The following is a 24,058-nucleotide window of genomic DNA, read 5'->3' on the forward strand; positions in this document are numbered from 1 at the left end:
AAACATTACTTGAGCTGTTTCGATAAGTGTATTACTTGTCTACTCAAAACAAGACTCGTCGCTTTTTTCTCTCTGTAAGGGCCACTAGTTTAAGCAGGCACTGGAATTTATGTTTATGTGCTACTGAGTGAGCACTTGCAAGTTTAAACCCAAAAACAAAAACAAAACAATATTGCAAAGAGCAATTTGAGGAAAATTACAAATATCAAAGAAATATTTTGAAATTTCTAGATTTTTGATTTTGTTTCATATATACAAAAACACCCAAATAAGATTTTCTTGACCGGATTCAAAATGCATTTACCACTACGTAGTAATAGTATACTACACCTTGAAGGTTCTGGTTTGACGATGAACCAAAAAAAAAAAAAAAAGGCAAGGCACCCTTTACTTTTGTCATTCTTCTTCTACCTCCTAAACTTTACGGATGATCAGATGAGCTCCATGTTGTGGGAATGTAGTTGCAGCTGGGAAAGGAGCATGAGTATACGATGGAGAGAGCTCTACACTGAACCTTTGAAGAACCATTGCCAAGAAGAGCTTAGCTTGCAACATTGAAAAGTTTTGACCGATACAAGTTCGAGGGCCTGTGCTAAACGGCAAGAAGGAAAGTCTTCCTTTGGTTGCGCCCGCCACGCCATTGACAAACCTCTCGGGCTTAAACTCTTTCACATCATCTCCCCAAAGATCAGGATCATGGTGCAGTAAGAGCATTGGTATTGTGACTACAACTCCTTCGGGTAAAGAGAATTTTTCTAGCTTCACTTCTTGTTTAGTTACCCGGCATGTGAAGTAAGCTGGTGAATAGAGTCTTAGCACTTCATGGAGGATCATTGTTACCTAATGATAAAAAAAGTCAAACAAGTTGTTAAGTAAACAACCCTTTAACTTGTTGCAATGTGGTATTAATCATCGGTTTTGAAAATGTCTACTTACGACTTTAAGGTGGCTTAACCCTTCGAAATCTGGTTCTTTATCACCGAAGGCCTGAGAGATCTCGTCTCTTGCTTTGTTTTGCCAGTCTTGATGTTGGCTTAAAGCAACAAGTGTCCAAACAAACAATGAAGAGGTCACATTTTGACCAGCTAGATAGAAAGCCTTACAGTCATCTATGAGATCATCAAGACTCAGCCCTGAATCTGGTCCTTGTTCTTTGATCACTTTTGTATTGGAAGCCAACATTGAGAACAACAAGTCGCTGTTCTTGTCGGCACCTCTTCCTCTTTTAATCTCCTCCTCTTTTGTCTCAATCATAACTTTAAACATAGCCCTCATGTCCCTTTCGGTTTCTCTCAACCTCCTGTTGAACTTTGTTGGCAAAAATCTGCAAAATGACGACATATCCAAAAAAAACATGAGAATCCAATCAGCAAAGATTAGCTTTCCACTTTTAAATATTACTTGTTAAAAAAAAAAATATTACTTTGATCCAGGAATGTAGACAGCTCGAATAGCTTGGAGACCAAGATCGATCTGTTCTTGTTGGATTTCGAAGATCTTAATTCCATCTTTGTAGGAATCACCAAAAGAAGCACGAGCAAGCATGCTTCTGGTTAAGTCATGACAGTGAGTCCATGAATCAAGTTCCACGGTTCCTTTTGGCGACGCTAACCTCTCCCATTCTTCTAACATTTCTTTGCAACTCGTGTTAAATGCTGGTAATATGCTCTGTTCATTTTCATAAATATCAGATTTTATTCCCATTTCAAAAATATTAAAACCAATACTTTCACACACATAAATGCTTTATTACTAATGATTTGCTCATAATGTTAAAGATACTGAATGCTCTGCATAATATACGTGACGTTTCTTCACTGATAATGATAAATTCAGAAGTTGTTTTGTCGAAAACAAAAAAAGTAGATATATTTAGAAATTCTGGATTTGATTACACTTTTGTTTTTGTAATGTGTCTTTTTGGCTTTTTCTGTATCTCGCTTTTAGACTTTTGATAGGTGGCGTGGCGTGGATTCTAGTCCCCTTGTGTGGACTTTTTCTCTGTTTCTTCTTTTTTCTTCAAATATCCTTTTCATTTATTTTTATTTTTATATTTCTTTTACTTTTCGCGAAGCGTTTAATTTTTGTTATTTCCCTAATATTTGTTTCTCTTTCTGAGAGATTTATTTTTATTTACGTTATTTAAAATGTTTATCTAAGAAAACAAAAATTTATATTAATTTTAAATTATTGAAATATTATTTTCGGAATTGTTTAAAGACCTCAGCTACCAAACAAACGAAAAGACGTTACTTATCTGACTTTCTTTTTCGAAAAAAGTAAAAGAGAATGAAACTGACCAAAATCTAAAGAATGAGACGAAAATGATGTCCACAAAGTTCACATTATATGTCAGAGTTATAAACAAAACTAATCATAAAAAGAAAAAACAAACGATGATGACTGATGAGGGTTAAAATTAAATGAACAGTGTATGTATGTATACTGGTTGAATTATAATGAGTATTTCATATATTAAGTCACGGAATAAGAGAGAAACACATACCTTCAAATTATCGATACGAAAAGCAGGATTAAGAATGCTTCGGTGTTTGGACCATTGAGGACCTTCGTGGTTGAGAAGACCACTGAGGAAAACATGATTATGTGATCCAATCTTTGGTTTTGGAAAGAGTTCATGCCTTGACATTATCTCTCGCAGTGCCTCTGGATCCATTACTATCACGTTCGGGTACGGTCCGTACCATGTGAAACACTTCTTCCCTATTATATAACCAAATAATATTGATTAATTTAATTATCACACCATTTGTTCTTTTTAATAACCTTACTTAATTTACATATGAAACGAAAAACACAACACACATACAAGAATGCTACATACTAGACATAATTATTTATATATTTTTGATGTGATTCGCTAAGAGTGCTTTTATTCTATTTTATGCGACGACTACAACCAGAAAAAAAAAAAAGATATCAGATTTAGATCTAAATTATGCAAAATGTGTGTGTATTTATTATATATATACACACAACCATGTATATACTCTGAATTTTCTTGAGAATGATAAAAATTCAAGAACAAGTAAGAAGAAGAAGAAGATGACCAAACTCCTAACAAAATTTCTATATTTAATAATTTGTTTTGTGAATTCTAATAACACAAGATTCAAGTGTATTTGGTTCACATATATATATGTAGGATTTGCATTTTCTTGTATGTGAAAATGATAGAAAAGACCTACAAATTATCTTTGATATTTTTGATGTGGAAGTGGAGATGATAGACGACATACCATGTTTGAGAACAGTGTGATGGAGAAAAGGCATGACGCGGGGAAGAAAATCAGCGTGGAGAGGAAGAGGAAGAGAGTGAGCAACTTGATCCATCTGGTTGCTCTCTCTCATGTCTCCCGTCAGAATCCTATAAGAATTCCCAGAGAATCCTTGTTTCTTGAGATACTTCTCCAGCCTCTTTGGCCTTAGCCACACCCAATTCACAGCTCTCCATACCCAATTCAGTATCAAGATCGAAACCCCGATCATCAACACTCTCTTTGCCGTGATTATCTCCATCATCATTCTTTTTACGATCTATGAAGAGAGGAGGAAAGAAAGAAAGAAAGAAAGAAAGAAAGGAGACAAAAGTATAATGATGATGCTTATAATTTCATCAGTTGACTATATATGTTGGAGGCAGCTGTATATAGTCTCTCTATATATATATGCGTGAATAGGGTATATGTATTACTACTCTCTAGGATTAAAAAAAAATGGTGGTATATTATATATAAGAAAAACTTGGTTTATAATAGATATAGAGAGGCTAAAGAATATATAGAGAGAGAGGAGAAGGAGATATATAATGTAATGTAATAAATCGCTGTATCTGCAACTGGCAAATGAATTTATAACAACAAGTTCTTTGGTGTATTTTTCCAAAAATTTAATTTTGTCTTCCTTCCCTTACGCTACATCCATGTGGCTTTATTGCATGAGAGTGTATTTTGTAGTAGTATATATCTATTTATATTTTTCTTCTTATAACTAAAATAATATTCTTTGACGATGCTTCCATAATCACATTATAGTTTTGTTTTGTTTTGTTTAGTTTGCGTCCCCATATATACATATATATAACGTCGTCGTAGATATCGTAATTTGAGAAAGGAAAATTCCCACGTAATTCTCCCCTATTTCTTCTTTATTCCATTACTTTATGTTTTTTTTTCTTTCCCTTCAGTTAATTGACAATTTAAGCTGTATATAATTCGAAATTAAACCTAAAAACATGTTCACTTTAATTTGATTACCTTTATGTTTAACCTTAAAATCTATGAAAGTGAAAACTAATAAAAAGAAATAGTGTCTATATTCCCATTTTATTAGATGTTAGTTTTATTTAACTCGAGCGAGGTTTTGCAAGTTTTTATTCAAAAGTTTAAATGTTTTGTAATCATAATATTTATATGCTAGGTTGAGCTGAACAAAAGTAGAGTAACAAGTTTGATATTAAACAAAAAAAAAACTTATAAAACAGAAGAAATTGGAGGGAGGGAGTAGTAAAAACAAAAAACATGAGTTTGGTAATATGTAAGAAAATAAATAAAAATTTGGAGACAATAAATATGGGAACCAGGTGGCGTTGTTCTTTGGAGACGATGAATAGCAATGTCAACTCTCTTACGAAACGCATGTGATATATATATATATATATAACTATATTCATGATATATATATATATACAATAAGAGATAACGTTTCTTCGTCCAACCATATCAATTAATTATTTTGGTAATTAAAAAAATATATAATGCAATTACGCGTAGACTAGGGTCATTATCATTTACTACTTAAAATTCCACCTAGGACAAAATAGGTCTAACGGCTACGGGCGTCGTTGGTTAATTATACTACTAATATTTATAACGTATGCTTTATTTGATTAGCTAAGTTAATTAATTAATTAATTAGGTTTGTTCAAGAAATGATCTATAGGCTAGGAAGGCTTTGAGACAAACAAAAGCCTAAAAAAAAAAACTTGTCTCCAAACTAAAACATTATTACTAATTATTTATCATTCAAAACAAGTCTTAATATTTTTTGGGAGAATTTCAAAAATACCCCTTTTCATATACCTCTTTTTAAAAATACCCCTTTTTCAAACTTTATCAAAAAACCCACTAAAAATGTTGAAATTTATCCAAATATATGTGTGTAAGCTTATAAATATATACACAATTACCTTTATATGTGTATAAAACATTATATAACTTTCATAAATAGCGTAAAAATAAATTATAAAAACCTTATAAAAACCTTATAAAAACCGTATAAACCCTTTTAAAAACCTTTTAAAAACCTTATAAAACTTATAAAAACGATTTAAAACTATTTAAAACATTTTAAAATATTTGTATCGAATCTCCCAGTAGTAGTTATTATATAGAATTACCTTATAAACCATATAAAACTTTATAATTTTTTATATTTAAAAAAAGGTATTTTTGAAAATGGATAGATAAAGGGGGTATTTTTAAAAAAGGTACACCAAAAAAGGTATTTTTCAAAAATTCTCATATTTTTTTGCTACACCTCAAAAGTTATTTCATACTATATACTATATATATATAGATAGAAAGTAAAAAAGTCTATTCATGGGTTAACAAAAGTAAGTTGGATTATTCAAGCAAGGTGTGCGAGATCAAGTGACGTACGAAATATATACAATATAATATATTATGTGAGATTATATTAAAATGTGTGTGAAATACACACTTTTAGTTATTAATATCAATAAGGTAACAACAATGGTAGCTTTTGCGTCGAATTATGAAATTATTATGACGTCCAAGCCTACGTAAGATTTTTGAGAAATAAAAAACCAACTATAATTATTTCTTTTATTTAAATGTCGGGGTCATAATCAGTCACAACCGACTTTTTCTATTTGTTATAAACATCTAAAAAAGGTGTGTGGGGGTGTTTGTTTCTTTGTGTGTTGTTATATAATAGTCTCTCTAACATATATCCCAAATTTATGTGATTTGTAGTAACAGAGAAAATGGGATTTTGTTGTACTTGTTCAGCAAAATAAGAAGAAAGAATATAATTTATTCTTCTTTATTACGTTTCCTCTATTTGTTGCAATAACAACTACTAGTTTGGTTAGAGAAAATTAAGTGTTCCTAAAAACTCTTGACTTCATATATACTTACTGTGTGAACCTACAAATTATTGACTTTTGTTTTTGCCCCAAAGAAAACGAATTTAATTTTAGATAGTAAAACATACAGATACAGTATACATGTTTCTTTTATAGGAGTATATAAAAAGAAAACATTTTTTTTAAGAAACAACTAATTTATTCCAAAATTCACATTACTATTCATGCAAAATTTAATTTGAGCATCTTTGTCATCATGCCAAAGGGAATAATACCAAGTTACAAGAGAATAAACCTAACATTTGACAAGGAAGAGGTCGAAAAAGCGACATAATCGGATAACAAAATTGGAATAAGCTAGAGAGCGATTAGAGAGGAGAAATTCACATAACCAGCAAAAGAGAATATTATAGATCAGGACAGAGACATGAAATACTATATGTGTTAATAAAAAAACATAACACATATAAGAGAAGATCGATCGACTATACTTGCAAATTGGGAAAGACGGTGCCGTCTAAAAAGATCACTTAAGTGTTTTGCTTTTAGAAAGTAAAGAAAAAGGGATAATACACCATTTGAATGCAAATCATGACTTTGTAAATCTCATAATCTCTAACAATTCTATTAACCAAAAGCTGCATGCTGATAGAATCCACAAGTTGTGAGAGTGATCAATCAAGTGTAGCGACAGCTCAACGGTTCATCATGGATGCATAAACATATACTTCCTCCATGGATGCATAAACAAAAACATATATCTATTCGAGACGACAATACTTATAACAGCTAGAAGACAAGATAATACAACAACAGCCCCACATCGGGCCACATATACATACATATATACACTGATCCAAAGGCTTTTGGCTTCAAAAACCTACGTGGTATGATACCAAAGTAAGACATTGTGGTACACAAATTTGATTGAATGATAATCGTAACGTTTTCAACAGTTTTTTTTTATAAGTTTATTGTAAAATGCATGCATACAAATTTTATTTCAACCAAGTAATAACTTAGCTCACAACCACAATAATTACTTAACCAATAACACTTGAAAAACCCAGCAAACTACAGTCCTTTGAGTGAGAAATACTTGAGAAACCCAGCAACATACAAGAGTTACAAATTAAGTGTGGTGGTCACTGGTCACATCTCAATGCACGATTCAAGTATTCAACTATCAAACAACTCAAGTATACAGTAACAGTAGTGAATAGTAATCCATGGACGCATAATCTCAAGTCAACGAAACTGAAATATTACGGGATCCGGTTTAAAACTAAATGGGCCTTTCTTATTAAAAAAGCCCAAGTCGGTGAATCCTCTTTTCTCCGATGATACTACGCTTCGACGTCGGCCATCTGGAGTCAAATAAAATCCGAAAACCATAAATTGTTCGATTTTGATTCTTCTGTCTCAGATAGTTTGAAAAAATTTACAAGAGCTCCGGATCTAGCTGCTTCGCCATGGACGAGTATCAAGAGATGGAGAGATTCAGTATGGATAATGACTATGAAGGAGGTCGATGGGAAGGTGACGAGTTTGTGTACGAAAAGAGGAAGGAGAAGAGGAAACAAACCAAACACGACGCTACTTACGGAGTCTTCGCTGAGAGCGATTCCGATTCCGACGATTCTAGCGGGGGAGGAGGCCGGAGGAAGAGGCGTAAGGATCGTGATTCGGGAAGGAAGGCCGACTTGACCAAGCCTGTCAGTTTTGTCTCTACAGGTATGGTAATGCCGAACCAAGAGATTGATAAGGATACTAGAGAACATACCGATGAGAAAAATAGTGAGAAAATAGAAGATGTTGATATGATTGATGAGGATGTTCAAGTTAGAGGTGGATTGGGTATTGGAGGCTCAGGTTTAGGTGTAGGTTTAGGTTTAGGGTTTAATTCGAATGGTTTTGATGATGAGGACAATCTTTTACCGGGTGCACTGGGGAAGAAGATAGCTGATGGGGCTAAGATGAGAGGGAAGGCAAAGATGGAGAAGAGAGGCCAAGAGGGTGGTGGTACAAAGGGAGGAAAGAAGAATACTTTAGCCGGTGATATAGGTAAGTTTGAGAAGTCTACTAAAGGAATTGGTATGAAGCTGCTTGAAAAGATGGGGTATAAGGGAGGTGGGCTTGGAAAGAATCAGCAAGGTATTGTTGCTCCAATTGAAGCACAGTTGAGGCCGAAGAATATGGGTATGGGGTACAATGATTTCAAGGAGGCAAAGTTGCCTGATTTAAAGAAGGTTGAGGAGAAGAAGGTTGTTGGGGTCAGTGTCAGTGAGAACGAACAGATTCATGGTGATAGAGGAGGGAAGAATCTTTGGAAGAAGAAGAAGAATGCGAGGAAGGTAGTTTATGTCACTGCAGAGGAGTTGTTAGAGAAGAAGCAGGAAGAGGGTTTTGGTGGTGGGCAGACCATTATTGACATGCGAGGACCACAGGTTCGGGTTGTGACGAATTTGGAAAATTTAGATGCAGAAGAGAAAGCAAAAGAAGCAGATGTTCCAATGCCGGAGTTACAACACAACTTGCGCCTGATTGTTGATCTAGTTGAGCATGAAATTCAGAAGATTGATAGGGATTTGAGGAACGAGAGAGAATCAGCCTTGAGCTTACAGCAGGAGAAGGATTTGCTTATACAGGAGGAGGAAAAACAAAAAAGACACTTAGATAACATGGAATATATCGCAGATGAAATAAGTCGAATCGAGCTGGAGAATACATCTGGAAATTTGACACTTGACTCGCTTGCTAATCGTTTCAACGACCTGCAAACAAGCTACCCTGATGATTATAAGCTTTGTAACCTGTCCACCATTGCTTGCTCATTGGCCTTGCCTCTCTTTATCAGAATGTTTCAGGGTTGGGATCCTCTTAGGGATGCAGTGCATGGTCTCAAGGCTATATCTTCTTGGAGAAAGCTATTGGAAGTTGAGGAAGATCAAAATATCTGGGTAGTCTCAACGCCTTATAGCCAACTAGTCTCAGAGGTAGTTTTACCTGCTGTGCGAATAGCAGGCATTAATTCCTGGGAACCTAGAGACCCCGAGCCGATGCTTACGTTTTTAGAGACATGGGAAAATTTGCTGCCTTCATCTGTCTTGCATACTATTTTGGACACAGTAGTGCTACCAAAATTGTCAACTGCTGTTGATTATTGGGATCCACAAAGGGAATGTGTTGCCATCCATGTTTGGGTGCATCCTTGGTTGCCAATACTTGGTCAGAAGTTGGAGTTTCTGTATCAGATCATTCAGATGAAATTGAGTAATGTTCTTGATGCTTGGCATCCTAGTGATCAATCTGTCTACACCATTCTTTCGCCATGGAAGACCGTTTTTGATGCTAGAAGCTGGGATCAGCTTATGCGTCGTTACATAGTTCCCAAACTTCAGCTGGCTATGCAAGAGTTTCAGGTAAATCCGGCAGACCAGAATTTAGATCGGTTTCATTGGGTTATGAAGTGGGCATCTGCAGTACCCATACATCTAATGGCTGATTTGATGGAGAGGTTCTTTTTCCCCAAATGGTTGGATGTGTTGTACCATTGGTTGCGTTCTAAACCTAGGTTCGAAGAGATCCAGGAATGGTATTATGGTTGGAAAGTGTTATTCCCTCAAGAGCTTTCAGCAAACGAGAGAATCCGAATCCAGTTAAAGTGTGGTTTAGATATGTTGATGGAAGCTGTTGAAGGAGTTGAAGTGTCTCAGCCAAGGGCAAGGGCACATGAGCAGCCAGCTCAGGCTCAACCTCAACCTCAACCTCGACCTCAACCTCGACCTCAAGCTAAGGCTCAGATGGATAGCACCGAGGTGCTGAGTTTGAAAGAAGTGTTGGAAGTATTTGCGCAGGAGAAGGAGTTGCTGTTCAAACCTAAACCGAATAGAATGCACAATGGGCTTCAGATATATGGGTTTGGGAACGTGAGTGTGATTATAGACTCAGTGAATCAGAAGCTGTTCGCTCAGAAAGATGGAGGTTGGTATCTTGTAACTCCTGATGACTTATTGAGGATGCACAACAATACAACTGTTTCTGGAAAACGATAGACTGCATTTCATATTGTAAAAGGTTTCTTATGTATAAACAATCTTCGATATTGTCACACACATTTTGTCTCTTTGTCTTTAAATTTCATAAATTTGACTTCTTATTTAGATAACAAAACCCAAAATAATTTTTGTGAAGTTTACACTTTTTTCTTTCTCCAGTACATAGAAAAAGGAAGTAGATAATACAACACAGTTACACACGATAAAGAAACCTATACAAACGTTTTGAGAATAACTGACAAGTTGATTGATTGATCGTTTAATCACCACTCATCTGCTCCTTTCGATACACCCAGAATCACAGCAATTGTTGCAAGAATTGCCTGCAATGTTTAGACATGGATCAATTCAATTTGTTCTGAGTAAACAACTGTGAAAAGTTAAGGAGAGAGAGAGCATGTTGGAAATATTACAGCGATAGTGCAGGCAATGTATCCTGGTTTCTCCCTGTAATCGATCCTTCGTCCAAACATCATGATGAACAACCCGACATACCATGGGATTGCTCCAAGGAAAAATCCAACTACAAACCTTTAATAAGAAGACCAAAAAATAATTTATCGAGGATGTATAAACAACCAAATGAGCATGAATTGTGTTACCAGGACATGTATAAAAGCAAGGGTACATGAGTGTAGCAGCAATGTGAGTGATAGATTCAGAAGATTTATGAGCTTGCATTTTTGAAGGTAGAAAGAGATGGAACTTACAGGAACCATCCAAGACCAATTCCACAGCAAGGAAGGCGGCGTTGTCTCCCAGTCACAGGTCTTCCTTCAGCAACACCACCATGGACTGAAAATAAAACAATTAGGGAGAATAAACATGAGAACTGCAGAACAGGCAGAAGAGAAAAGGAGATACGACAGAAGAAGTTACCTTACAGATCATATATATATAGCACAAACCATTACAACCACACAAACTTCTTAACTGAGCTGTTCCTAGAATGTACTCAAAGCTCAAAAAATTTTAAATTCTCATCAAAGATTTCACATCATATTCCATCTCAATACATGGCACAGAAGTTGGATTTTCACATACCGATCATCTTTCCCTAACATGCAATACAGAAAAGAAACAAAGTTTCTCCATTTTCAATAGCATTTTGATTGAAACAATGAACAAACCCAAAGCTGGTTTCTCAAGCTAAACAAAAACACGATCCCATGATCAAATTATACTCCTATGAAGAAAATTCATGATCGTCATCAAGTTTTACAAATATCCAAACCTAAAAATCTCCCAAATCGGCTAAAAAAAAAAAAAAACCGCACAATCGAATTCAGGAAGTAGAAGCTACCTGGAACAGTTTGATAACCATGAGCGTAATAAGGAGATCCGGTATCGTAAACTCCAGGAGGAGCTGAAGGTTGAGGAAACCCAGTGACCGGAGCAGAGCTCTGCGGCGGAGGGTAATTTGAAACACCTTGAAATGTACCGTATTGATGATGGTGATGCTGGTTACCTTCTTCCGGAGCAAATCCTTTGCTTTTATCTTCTTCTCCCTGACCCATCGTGATCGATCTCGCTCTTCTTTCTGAATCAAAATCGAGATTGCAAAAGTCGTTGAATCAATTTCGGAAGAAGAACAAAAAGTATTTTTGATGTATTTGCTGTCAGACCCGTGATAACGCGTATTTTCTAATTTGGCCCAGATTTATTATTTTTATGTATTTACAACCACCGACTGAAATGTTTGACATAATAAATACGATCAACTACTATATAAGTATTTATTATTAATTTTAATTATAAAGTTAAGAAAATTAATGAAGTAACATGTGGTTAGAGCATAAAATATTAAATGCATACATCGAAGCTTCAAGTTCGTGGAAAGGATTACGAGTTTTGACTAATGTTGTTTATTAGTAATCTAACTTCAAACTAATCAATTAAACCATGAATATAATTATTCACGAAAGAAACAATACAAAAAGACATTTTTTTCAGAAATATGTCACTATTACAAATTCGTTGTCCTTGATTTTTATTTTTGATATTTTTTAAAAAAATTTCTTAATTGTCACTTTTGTCAACTAACAACTTCGTTGTTAAACTTTTTTATTACTTTCTCTGAATGGAATTTGTTTTCTATTCTTCCTGTCTGGAACCTTTAGTTCTCAGCCTCCAAAGAAACATAAACCTTGGAAATTAAACTGATTCAAGAAAAGTATTAAAAATACAAAACTTTTTAACCTTTTTTGCACCTAGCTCCATTTATTTTTCTTTATGTTTATTGACTGTATAATTTCTTTCAACATACATAATCAAACGAAAAAATATTTTGGATTCGAAGGAAAAAATTGCAAAAACATGAGGAGAAGTGTGTAATGAAAACTAGAAGCCAGCCTTTTTCTTTTAACAGGCACAAATATCCTCATGGGAGCAATCTTGGCGACAATCATCATCGATGGAGTCAGAGAATCCTTGGTTGCTCGAGACTGTAATGATCGTTACCTTCTCATCCGGATTGGCTTCTTCCTGCTCGATAAGATTCTTCCTGAGATCAGTCAAATCCTTGTTTTCCTCTGTCATGAAGATGTGGAGAATAGAGAAGCAAGTGAAACATGAAAACACTAGATTGATTGCAAACAAGGCGATGCAGAAGATTATGACGATACAATTGTAAGCATCCATTCTTCTTGGAAACTGAGCATGTTGGTTGGCTGACAAACACCAGAATCATTCAAATGGAGAAATCCAAAAAGTATTCTCTTTCCAGGAATATATATATGTGAATATTGCTTTGGTTCCTCTGGTCCCCTCGAAGATATAAGAAGAAAGCTTAAATCTGAATGTCTTGTGTGTTTTACAATCTCTTTATAAGAAGACAACAAGAAGGATAAAGAAAACAATTATATTTTCTGGGTCTGCGGTGGAGAAAAGATTTTTCAACGGATAAAGGTGGTAAGCATGACAAAAGCATTTGTCTCTTTCTTTCCCTTTCCACCAAATCTGTGAGTTTCATAAAGAAACAGATATATTTATTAGCGTTACACACTACTACACATATTTATCAAGAAGTACACGTTAAGTTAGGACAACATATTTTATTGTGTTCAGATAGGGGAATTGCATTTTACAGTTAACCATATGTATATATGGGAGAGTATTTGGTTTCACCTCTGCACATTTTCCATCAGTGAGAGGCAATAGCATCTGAAGGCATGATCATCTCACCATCTGTCTGTTTCAGCTATTGAATCTGAGAATTTGGAAACCATTTGTGTATAAAGGTTATCTGATTTAAGCATTCAAATATGTGGCTGTGAGTGTGGATGATGATCTATCTACAAATTATTGTCAAAGGGTTTGAAGATGTCTAAATTTGATGTAAACATCAAAAGAACCAAAGAAGCTGAATTAGTAAACTAGACTTGTTCTTCCACTTATCTGATTCATATAGGTTATTTATCACAATAACCACACAACTTTATCATTGACTACTTACATTCTGCAATATAGAAAGTCTCAGGATTTTCCAATCTATTATAAACTACGTTCTGTGAAGACAGCTATGCATTCGAAAGCCATGAACAAAACATACATACATTGAATACGAAAAACTAAACAAGTTTACCTGTGTTTTTTTAAGCGTTGTCAACTCTTGTGCTTTGAACTTTCTCCTTTTGGATGGATATTAAAGCTTTGCCCAGTTCGTACAGCTACAAAACCCTGAAAATATAGTTTTAAAGACACATAAAAAAACACAGTTGACATTCGATCACACAAGTCAAATATTTTTTTTTTAAACATGGTAAGATGATACAAGAATATGTCAATGAATTGCACAAAATGAAGAGATTCAGATGAGTAAGGCAGACATCATTTTGAAACACAGAGAACCACCAGCAGCTAAGAGCTGGGCAGTATGCTTAGTCTCATATTCAGCCATTACATGTTTCATCATAATCCCGAAATTGAGTTTAAACAAGACAAATTTAAAATGGGTTAAGCATGTAATGCACGATTTTCTTAAGCAATATACAAACACTTCTAGAGGGTTCAGTGTGAATTCATGAAGTATAGAATTGAGCTATAATGCTTCTAAATGCATTCTGATTCTTCAAACTCAAACGCATAAAGGTTAGATATTAGAAGAGAAATCCAGTTTGGAAAAGAAAACTGAAACAAAATGTGAAGATCTCAAAGATAAAAGATGCAAACGTTGCTTCGATTCATAAACAAATATAAATACCCGGAGGTCAGTACTCGTCTGAGAAAGCCACTTTCCTTTCAGGCATTTCGTCGAACACTTGATGGGCAGAGTTTTCAACAACGGGACGGACTGTTGCGGGTCGGGTGGGGGTGTGTGTATTAGTTTAGTGTGTATAGCTTTCTACTTTCTTCTAGTAATTTTGTTGTCACATATAGTCCCTGTAGTGTAAGTTTTTACTAAAGGATCCCCCTGCGGTTTCGTTTATTACGATTTAATCCTTGGGGTTGTTTTATGTAACCCGTGGCAATCACAAAACTCACAACTGTTACAAACGGTTCATAGACGTACACATATACAACAAGACCACAAAATGAGAAAAGCTCCAAACCTTTTAACACACAAAACCTATCCGAAGATGAACCACACATTCAGACGTAACATTAGCATTGGTTATAAAGGCCGTGTAAAACGAGGAAACAAGTAGTTTGACGCCATGGCAGCCGGTTTAAGCTTCTTTAAGCTCTCATTCCTCCTCAGCCTCCTCTCCGGTGGATCAGACCTATTTGGTCCCGGAGCCGAATCTGGACCTGCCCAAATCGGGAAGTTCCCGCCGTCTTGTAACCGAATCGAGTGCCCGAGCTACGACCTTGTTCACTCCGGAAATGGATATGAGATTCGCCGGTACAATACCTCCGTCTGGGTTTCCACTAAACCGATTCAAGACATCTCTCTCGTCGATGCTACCAGAACTGCTTTCTTCCAGTAAGTGCATAATCCAATCTCTCAATATATTTTGGAATGGAACAACGCTTTTATTGATTTATTCGGATAAAGATTGAATTTTTAATATTGTTTTGGGGGGATTCAGATTGTTCGCATACATTCAGGGGAAGAACGAGTATCATCAGAAGATAGAAATGACTGCTCCGGTCATCGCTCAAGTCGTGCCAAGCGATGGTCCGTTTTGTGTATCTTCCTTCGTTGTATCTTTTTACGTTCCCAAAAAGAACCAGCCTGATCCTGCCCCCGCCCAGAATCTTCATATCCAGAAATGGGATCCTAGGTACGTGGCGGTCAGACAATTCAGTGGTTTCGTCTCCGATGACACCGTCGGAGAAGAAGCGGCGGCGCTGGACTCCAGCCTCAAAGGTACGGCCTGGGCTAATGCAATAGCCAAAAGCAGAAAAGAAGGTGGTGTCGGATCGGATTCAGCTTACACGGTGGCTCAGTATAACTCACCTTTCGAGTTCACCGGTCGGGTCAATGAGATTTGGTTACCGTTTGAAATGCACGTTTAAGCCTCATTGTTTTGTGAGAAGGCTTTTCAATAAAATAAGAGGTTAATCTGTAAAGGGTCAACCTTTTTTTTCTTCCCGATTTAAAGTTTACAGAAACAGAGATACAGAAACAGGGTAATTTGATAAAATGAGATTTAAACATTTGCCCTGATACCAAATACAGATGATTTAAAGACAAAAAGAATCTCAGGGCACTCGAGTTAAGTATCCCTAAAGAGATCTCTAAACATATTTAAAAATCAGGGAGGTTCAAAAACAGAATCCTCTCTAGTCTCTTCTACTTACTACCAGTAACTGTAAGTTCGATCCTGATCCTGACCATTGTTAAATTCTGGGTTAGTCTCGTAATTTACATACATACTCTGCTCGTAATAATCATGGGACGGATACGGTGCTGGTGATTGACTTGGATATGTTGATGTTGATGTTGATGGTGAAGGTGATGTGTCCAGCACGACCGTGTTGTTGTGATTTGTTTCTTCCTCGACGAAATACCGGGTTTCAGGTTTGGTTCCTGAGAACATTCTGCAAGCAACAGTGTTGTGTGGCGATGGCTCAACATTGTGGTATAAGTTGTTGAAGATGGAGAATGGAGAAGAAGAGTCTGCGACGTGGCAAACATCTGTGTAGTCTATGGTGCTAAAAGAGTCTCTGGTTGATTCTGTGGTGAAAGAAGCTTCGTCTGAGCTCGTGAAGAGAGACCATTCACTTGATGATGACTCGGTGTTCTTGTGGTCTCCTCTCTGTTTGAAGCGGTTCACCGGTGATTTCCTCTGTTCCTTCATCTCGTATCTTGGTGGCATATGGCGAACCTGAGCTTTTCCGTTGTGCTCTCCTTTCTGAGGACGTGGACAAGATCTGCAAAAAAATGTTTATCCAGATTTCATGACCGCAAACAGGAGAAAAACCATTACAAGTGGCAAACCGGTATTTCTTTACCTCATGTAGAACAACATATAAGCTCCTTCTGACATAACTTGAGTCATCGGAACTCGATGAATCTGCAGAGTTTACAAAAAAAATTGCAAAAGTTCATAGACAGTTCGCTTACCGCTTTAAGTAAGAGGGGGATGGAAAAAAAGTTTTACCTCGGAATCATCAATTCGGTACCAATTCCCTCTCAAATCTTTGACATAGGAAATGTAATGACCCGAGAAAGATGCGTTGAGAGTATCTAAGTGAACTATGACAGCGTAAAGCATATAAAGTGGAGGAACATCACCAGTTCTTGTCATAAAAGGAATCATGTCCAGCATTTCAGGAAAAGTTATACATTTGTTTATTTTCCCATACTTTCCCTCCTGTATGCACAAGAGTTTTAAAAGTACATTCAGATATATATAAAAAAGAGTAATCGACTGAGTAAAATCTGTAGTCATGTATAAGTAAATGATACCTGGAATCTCTTAAGAACAATTGTGAGAATGTTTGGTGCTTCATGAATGCTCAATTCTTTCCTTGCTCTAACATATCCAGCGCACCTATTTTTAAAGCATTTTTCACAAAATGACAATTTAGTTTCATACCACAAAGAAGGACAGGCTATTTGGTTTCTGGATCTAACCTGCTGCATCGATACATATTTTCTCCATCGAGATCTTCCGGTCTAGTAAACTGAGTCAGGGCGTCTTGAAGAGATTCTACCCAACCGTATATCTCTAATGTGAGATCCATTATATTCTCGTATCTTTCTGATTCATGATCACACCTCAAGCATTTCACCTGTTTTTTTATAGAGAAAGCAGCAGAAACAATGAGAATGTGTAAAGTCAAAGTAGAGATAGATTATGAGCCAAGAGATTTAAACACCTTTGAGCGGAGACGTCCACCAAACATATGTTGAACTAAGGTTGTTTCTTGCAGTCTTGGATCCACTTTAGTCTCACCTCCAAGCCTCTCCAAACAAATGGATTGCATTGAAGCAACCAAAAGCCTACATCCAGGTAAAAACATATGGTAATTTTCATGAGAAACGACATAAACAGTATAATATAACCACATTCAGAAGAAAAGATCCACAAACTCAGATCTGAAAGGACACGAAGAAGACCTTAAGAACTCATGCGCATCTTCTTGACTCCCATCCCCAATCTGACAATTTATACTTCGCATGTGAGAGAGAATTCTGCTGGCAGATAGTGGACCTCCAGATTCTCTAAGCATCATCACATGTTGCTCCAGTTCACACATAAGGCACCAATCTTTCCCAGAACCTATTTGCAAAAGAATAACATAGCTTTGTCAGACGTAGTAAACTAAATTTGCAACACTTTATGCTACAAAATTAATTGGGAAAAGTATTACATGATCTTGAATGTGATCGTCGAAGCAAATAAGCAACGAGTGGTTTTGTACATGTTAAGGACTGCAAGACCGCGTTCGCATAGCAACTGGAGAAGAAAGATGATAGTAAATTTCGAAAGTATAGACAGCGATAATTAGAACTGTTTGACAAGAATCGTCTATTTGCAGTTAAGCTGAATGTAAAGAAGTATATGAGACAATACCTGTTTCCACAATTTACAAGGCCCCTAGGTGATAAATCAAACACTTCACACTGAAAGAATTTCAGAAATTCCTCGTATGGAAAAAGCATCTGAAACAAAAGAGTTATTGACTCAGAAAAGTAGGAAACTAATACAAATTGAATTAGAAAGACATACTATCGCCAGGGAACTAACCTTCAGGTTCTTATGTCGATCTTCATGCTTTGTAGAATTTCTTAAACCCATCATCTTCATTATTCCCATCTTTGCGGAGATGCCATTGCTTTCTTCAGCGACGCCAGTATCCTTAGACCTAATAGCCTCTGGATTATATATACAAACATGAGACACTTTACAAAATAATATTTCTGTCGAAGCAAAATATCAGAGACACTCACGTGATACTGCAGCAACTTGCCCTTTCTTACTTGTGTCTGTGCATGATTGTTCTCCAGATTTGTTAACAACTGTTTTGGGCAATGCAGCAGCTCTGGTCCCTATTTAATTCCACCCACATTAGAAGATGCAAATCTCAAAATGATTAAGCCTCAACTAGAGTAACTTCTATCAGCTACTGGTATTAGGTCTCACCGTTAGCAGGAAATTGTGTGTTTGGGAAACCAAAAGAGCTTCTTGCTCCCAAATTGTTTCCATGTTCGTGACTTTCCTGCATACCACTTACAAAAGGTTGTCCTTTCATTTGCACACTAGAGCTGTCAACAGAATGCCTTCTAGGATTTGTTTCCACAGCATAGCTGTTGCTTCTGGACTGCAAGCAAAATCACCAGGTCTAAATTCAAACACAGTGTTGATAATTTTAGTAAGACACAGTTTTGCTTCGGTTATTTAATACAGGGAGATAAATAGTTCATTAACTGCTTACCTTATGTTTAGTGTGACTCTTTTTGTTGTCCCCACCAGTACAAGCAGTTTCACAGCGAGAAACCTCTTCAGAAGAATCAAATACATTAGCACAGTCTCTTCTAGATGATTCTCGGTTGGACTTGGAAGAATTTTGTTTTCCAACGCTTTTTCTCCCTTGCGTGTTGACTTGTGGCGTAATATCAATCTGAGAGATACCCAAGCTTGCAAAATCCACTGAGCTTTTCGAAGTTTTTCCCTTTGCTGCCTGCGTAGTATTGTTACTATACATTGTAGAATCCATGCCATGGTCATACAAAACAGAATCTTTCTCAAAGGAAACCCTCTCAGATGAAGAAGAACAAGTCTCCACCGGGACACATTCATCTTTATGAGCTAACCTCCAGTGAATTATTTGGCATTTCCCAGAGCTACAAGCGTCAAAATTCAAAACATATATGAGTAAAAATCTCAAAGAGATAGAAAGAAAAAGCAAGAAACGTATTTGAAATAAGAACAATGTGTAAACCTACCAGTATCTAATAGATTTGCATCTCGAGCAACGTGTCTTAGCAGGAGCAAAACATTTTGCACATACATGTAACTCATTATTATTGAAAGGAGCCACATCTGGGACCCCACATGTAGCAGCCACGGAATCAGATCTCTGCTCTGCTACAGTCCCACTCACACCAGTCACAAACTCGGCTCTTAGAGTACCACTGGAAGCAGAAACAGTCTTTGACTTAGTTCTCGGAGCCCTAACCTCAGTAGCCAGAGTCTCAAATCTTACATCCCTATTTGCATTAACCACGGTCTCAGCTCTTAAAGCTTCTTCAGCTGCCATCTGAGCCAGCAGGTTAGCCCTTCCTCTATTTTCAGAAATATCACTCCATTTTCCTAATAATATGTAAGCTACCACAGGAAGTACAACCAAAACCAGGAACAATATTGGTATGTCCGCTCCCCTTGGTTCGAGCATGTCCTCAGACACGCATTCATGACCCGATCACAGCTGGTGAGAGTCCCTTCAAACTACATAAATTTAGATAACCATAATGCCTAAAATTTCTGATCTATTTCCAGGTTTAGGGTGTGAGGCTACTTGATGACTCGAAAGATGGATATCACTGAAATTAAAAAAAAGACACCAACAGAATTAGTTCAATTTCTACTCACATTATTCCATCATAAGAAACATTTAATCTTAGGAAACAAAATACAGATTGAATAGAAGTCGAGAGCCGTAAGCCAATTTGATATAGTCTCTGTTCATACATTTTTACAAAAGCGACAGGTAATTTACCTCAGATCCCCCAAATCCAACAAAACCCCAAAACTGAGTAAAGCATCTCACTGAAGAACCTCACTAAATCCCCGATTCAAAGCAAAGTAGTCGGAGATGAGTCCGGAAAATCCCAAATTTCAGACAAAAAACAAACCATTTGCCGAAAACTAGCGCGAAACACTCGCGATCCAACTAAATAACCCCAAATCCGTAAAGAAGCAAGCACATTATTCTATAAAGCAGCTCAATAAATGAACTCTCCTAAAAACTTCACTAAACATAAAATCTGAGGCTAGTAAAAGCCTTCCTAAAAACCCTTATTAGAGAAGTAGCTCAAGAACAAATTTGACAAGGATTGAAACTATAAGAAGAGAATACACAAGCCCGAAGAAAAAGGAAAGATTGAAGCTTCAATAAAAGGAAATTTTGGAGCATACCTTATTTAGCGAGCTTGAATGCAAAAAAGAAAGGAATAAAAACCCTAATTTTCAGCCCCTTCCCTTATCTTTTAGCCTCTCGTCTTCTTGAGCTCGAAAAAAGATGCTTTGATTCCTCGAATGGGTAAGAAGACACAAACAGTCTCTTTGTCTCTCTCTCTCTCTCTATCTCTTTCTCTTTCTCTTTCTCTTTCTCTTTCTAAAACACACACTTTCTCTCTCTTCGTCCCGTGTAGTTTATGCTCTTCGTTTTCACACTCTCCGCATACTCTGTCTCTCTCCGTCCTTCAGGATGCTGTTAAAAAAAAGAACCTAAAAACAAAAACAAAAACAAAAAAACTAATTTAACCAAATCATAAAAAAGGAAAGTAGATACTTATATTATAGGGCTAATTTGGTTAATAACCCAGATTATAGGTACCCAGTTAATTCATAAATTCCGGAAATACTTTTATGTTTTTAACACCCGGGTAATTAAATTAAGTCCATCATTGTCCTAAAATATGTACATGTCACATTAAATTTAACAGTATTTGTTTCACGTTAAGACACTTTTTTATATAAAAAAAGTATGAAAATGACTGTTAACAAAATTCTATTACGACTATATCCGGTTGTAATAATGAATCTTCTAATAATAATAACTAATCTTACTTTTTTGATACAGTAGTTAAAACGTCACGTAGAATATCAGCAAAAAATACTCGAAAAGCAAATTATATATATCATCAGAAAGGTAAATAACAAAATCTGTTATTGTCAAATCAAAAGCACAATAAAAACTAAAAAGAAAAAATTCTCTTACGACCAAATATACTAGTAAGTATTTTTTATATATATATAAATTACTCAACTCTGTATATAACAGGCAAGTTGATAAATAAAAAATAAGAAAAATTGAGTCAAGCTCGCTCGCTCATCCAACGAACGTGGCATGATCTCGTAATAGACATTTTGTCACGTGGCATTTAGCCATTTGATCAAAACTTGTCAGAAAACGTGGGTCCTACCCTTTGTACGATTCATCTCAAAAGGAGAAATGAGTCTCGCATCTTCGAATCCTGACCGTTGGATATTTTTTTATTTTTTATTCAATTTGTTATTTAAAGAACCTAAGCGTGGGTCCCACGGCTTAGGGTTGTACTGTCACCACCTCTCTTCCCCTTTCAGTTTCAGTGAACACTGCACGAATTTTAACTACAATTAGTTGACTATTTACAATTCAGTCCATAACTATTTTCTAATTAGATTATTGACGCTTTAGTTTTTTTTATCATTAATCTTTCCACTACTGTTTTAGGAGACGAACGAATACGGCGATCCTGCTTCAATGGAAGCTCACCAGCAGCGCGAGTCGGGATCCGATGGCTTAAGTCAACGAGGGAGGAGCTACTGGAGATGGAGAAAGCAGGATTTTTTCCCGGAATTCTCATTCCAGAGCTTCTCTTCCTACAAATCAGCTCTCTCCGCCACTTGTCCTCGCCTCGCCGATCGTCTTCTCTCTCGTTCTTCCGACGCCTACGAGCTCGATGCAGCACGCCGCGAAAGCGAGAACCCTATGCGTCGTTGTCTCACTTGGTGGGATCTCCTCTGGCTTAGCTTTGGTTCTGTCGTCGGCTCCGGTGTATTCGTCATCACGGGTCAAGAGGCTCGGACTGGAGCGGGTCCTGCCGTTGTTCTCTCTTACGCTATCTCCGGTTTATCTGCTTTGCTCTCAGTTCTCTGTTATGCTGAGTTTGGAGTTGAGATTCCTGTCGCTGGAGGTTCTTTCTCTTATCTTAGGATTGAATTGGGGGATTTTATCGCCTTTATTGCTGCTGGGAATATCCTGCTCGAGGCTATTGTTGGTGCTGCTGGATTAGGGAGGTCATGGTCTTCGTATCTTGCTAGTTTGGTCAAGAATGATTCTGATTACTTCCGGATTAAAGTCGATTCCTTTGCTAAAGGGTTTGATCTGCTGGATCCGGTTGCTGTTGCTGTGCTTTTAGTTGCTAATGGCATTGCCATGACTGGAACAAAGAGGACTTCTTGGTTGAATTTGATTACTTCTATCGTCACTATTTGTGTTATTGGGTTCATTGTTGTTGTGGGGTTTACCCATTCAAAAACCTCCAATTTGGTTCCTTTTTCCCCTTATGGTGCGAAAGGTGTGGTTCAATCAGCTGCAGTTGTGTACTGGTCATACACTGGGTTTGATATGGTGGCAAACATGGCTGAAGAAACCGAGAAACCATCGAGAGATATACCAATTGGTTTGGTTGGTTCGATGTCTATGATCACTGTTGTTTACTGCTTGATGGCTTTGGCTTTGACTATGATGGTGAAATATACAGAAATCGATGTGAATGCAGCTTATTCTGTTGCTTTTACTCAAATTGGGATGAAATGGGCCAAATACTTGGTTGGTATATGCGCTTTAAAGGGCATGACCACAAGCCTGCTTGTTGGATCTCTAGGTCAAGCTCGGTACACCACTCAGATTGCTCGGTCTCATATGATTCCTCCATGGTTTGCTTTGGTTCATCCCAAAACAGGAACCCCTATCTATGCTACTCTCCTTGTAACTATACTCAGCGCAATAATCTCCTTTTTCACCAGCTTAGATGTTTTATCAAGCGTCTTCTCCTTTGCTACCCTCTTCATTTTCACGCTCGTGGCAGTAGCATTGCTCGTGAGACGTTACTACGTGAAAGATGTAACTCCTGAGACCCGTTTGCTAAAGTTTATTGGCTTTCTGTTTGTAATCGTTGCTTCTTCCATTGGAGTATCAGCGTTTTGGAACGCAGGCGTGAGAAGTTGGATCGCTTATGCAGTCACTGGAGTTATTTGGTTTATAGGCACTTTGGGATTGGCATTGCTACCGAAATCCCGTGTTCCTAAGGTTTGGGGAGTCCCCCTTGTTCCGTGGCTGCCATCTTTTTCAATCGCCATGAATCTTTTCCTTATCGGATCACTAGGTTATGTAGCATTCTTGAGATTCATTATCTGTACCATGGTGATGCTTGTGTACTACCTATTTGTTGGTCTTCATGCAACCTATGATGTAGCTCATCAGCCACCGGAGCAAGCAAAGTTTGAGGGAGAGAGATAATAAAAGAATTGGTCACAACACTTCCAGTGTGGTTGGTAAATTGTATAAATTTCCATGTTTATGTAACTTCAATATTCATGCATCAAATGTACAATAAAATTGATATTTCCACATCCATTATTTTCATCCAATGTTGAAAAAGCTTGTTGTATTGTAAAGTATACTTTTGTCATTCGTGTAGTATACTTGTATTTGTATTTTCTAATCTTGGAACTGAACAACGTGTTCTCAGTTCTCACAGCTTTAT

The 24,058-nt window shown here is 36.8% G+C and overlaps 7 protein-coding genes across 7 annotated transcripts; 3 read left to right on the forward strand and 4 right to left on the reverse strand.

The window, feature by feature from the left end:
* Positions 1-203: 203 nt before the first annotated feature.
* LOC17898143 (cytochrome P450 72C1) lies at positions 204-3,900 on the reverse strand. Its single transcript, XM_006307174.2, has 5 exons — positions 3,261-3,900; positions 2,507-2,724; positions 1,424-1,668; positions 937-1,324; positions 204-840 (listed from the first exon to the last, which is right to left on the reverse strand). The coding sequence occupies exons 1-5, from the start codon at positions 3,544-3,546 to the stop codon at positions 415-417; spliced, it is 1,563 nt and encodes a 520-aa protein (XP_006307236.2). The 5' UTR covers positions 3,547-3,900; the 3' UTR covers positions 204-414.
* A 3,626-nt stretch (positions 3,901-7,526) lies between these two features.
* LOC17899308 (septin and tuftelin-interacting protein 1 homolog 1) lies at positions 7,527-10,287 on the forward strand. Its single transcript, XM_006306466.2, has one exon. It carries the CDS (start codon positions 7,603-7,605, stop codon positions 10,183-10,185), a length of 2,583 nt encoding a protein of 860 aa, XP_006306528.1. The 5' UTR covers positions 7,527-7,602; the 3' UTR covers positions 10,186-10,287.
* A 23-nt stretch (positions 10,288-10,310) lies between these two features.
* On the reverse strand, positions 10,311-11,820 carry LOC17898842 (60S ribosomal protein L18a-like protein). Its single transcript, XM_006305672.2, has 4 exons — positions 11,492-11,820; positions 10,899-10,983; positions 10,602-10,719; positions 10,311-10,511 (listed from the first exon to the last, which is right to left on the reverse strand). The coding sequence occupies exons 1-4, from the start codon at positions 11,703-11,705 to the stop codon at positions 10,452-10,454; spliced, it is 477 nt and encodes a 158-aa protein (XP_006305734.1). The 5' UTR covers positions 11,706-11,820; the 3' UTR covers positions 10,311-10,451.
* A 542-nt stretch (positions 11,821-12,362) lies between these two features.
* Positions 12,363-14,502, reverse strand: LOC17898755. Its single transcript, XM_023790146.1, has 4 exons — positions 14,390-14,502; positions 13,772-13,866; positions 13,315-13,396; positions 12,363-13,146 (listed from the first exon to the last, which is right to left on the reverse strand). The coding sequence occupies exon 4, from the start codon at positions 12,826-12,828 to the stop codon at positions 12,550-12,552; it is 279 nt and encodes a 92-aa protein (XP_023645914.1). The 5' UTR covers positions 12,829-13,146; positions 13,315-13,396; positions 13,772-13,866; positions 14,390-14,502; the 3' UTR covers positions 12,363-12,549.
* A 283-nt stretch (positions 14,503-14,785) lies between these two features.
* LOC17898635 (heme-binding protein 2) lies at positions 14,786-15,719 on the forward strand. The gene is made up of 2 exons (XM_006304104.2): positions 14,786-15,112; positions 15,219-15,719. The coding sequence occupies exons 1-2, from the start codon at positions 14,844-14,846 to the stop codon at positions 15,646-15,648; spliced, it is 699 nt and encodes a 232-aa protein (XP_006304166.1). The 5' UTR covers positions 14,786-14,843; the 3' UTR covers positions 15,649-15,719.
* Positions 15,720-15,750: 31 nt separating this feature from the next.
* Positions 15,751-20,990, reverse strand: LOC17897853 (ubiquitin carboxyl-terminal hydrolase 15). Its single transcript, XM_006306061.2, has 15 exons — positions 20,721-20,990; positions 19,529-20,125; positions 19,018-19,426; positions 18,726-18,903; positions 18,533-18,631; positions 18,330-18,457; positions 18,156-18,244; positions 17,953-18,038; positions 17,699-17,861; positions 17,458-17,581; positions 17,213-17,370; positions 17,045-17,129; positions 16,737-16,949; positions 16,588-16,649; positions 15,751-16,506 (listed from the first exon to the last, which is right to left on the reverse strand). Exons 2-15 carry the CDS (start codon positions 19,975-19,977, stop codon positions 15,933-15,935), a joined length of 2,817 nt encoding a protein of 938 aa, XP_006306123.1. The 5' UTR covers positions 19,978-20,125; positions 20,721-20,990; the 3' UTR covers positions 15,751-15,932.
* On the forward strand, positions 19,996-24,049 carry LOC17900769 (cationic amino acid transporter 8, vacuolar). The gene is made up of 2 exons (XM_006307021.2): positions 19,996-20,013; positions 22,021-24,049. Exons 1-2 carry the CDS (start codon positions 19,996-19,998, stop codon positions 23,809-23,811), a joined length of 1,809 nt encoding a protein of 602 aa, XP_006307083.2. The 3' UTR covers positions 23,812-24,049.
* Positions 24,050-24,058: the final 9 nt, after the last annotated feature.

Source organism: Capsella rubella, unplaced genomic scaffold, assembly GCF_000375325.1.
Source record: "Capsella rubella cultivar Monte Gargano unplaced genomic scaffold, Caprub1_0 scaffold_1, whole genome shotgun sequence".
In the NCBI taxonomy this organism is placed as follows: Eukaryota; Viridiplantae; Streptophyta; class Magnoliopsida; order Brassicales; family Brassicaceae; genus Capsella; species Capsella rubella.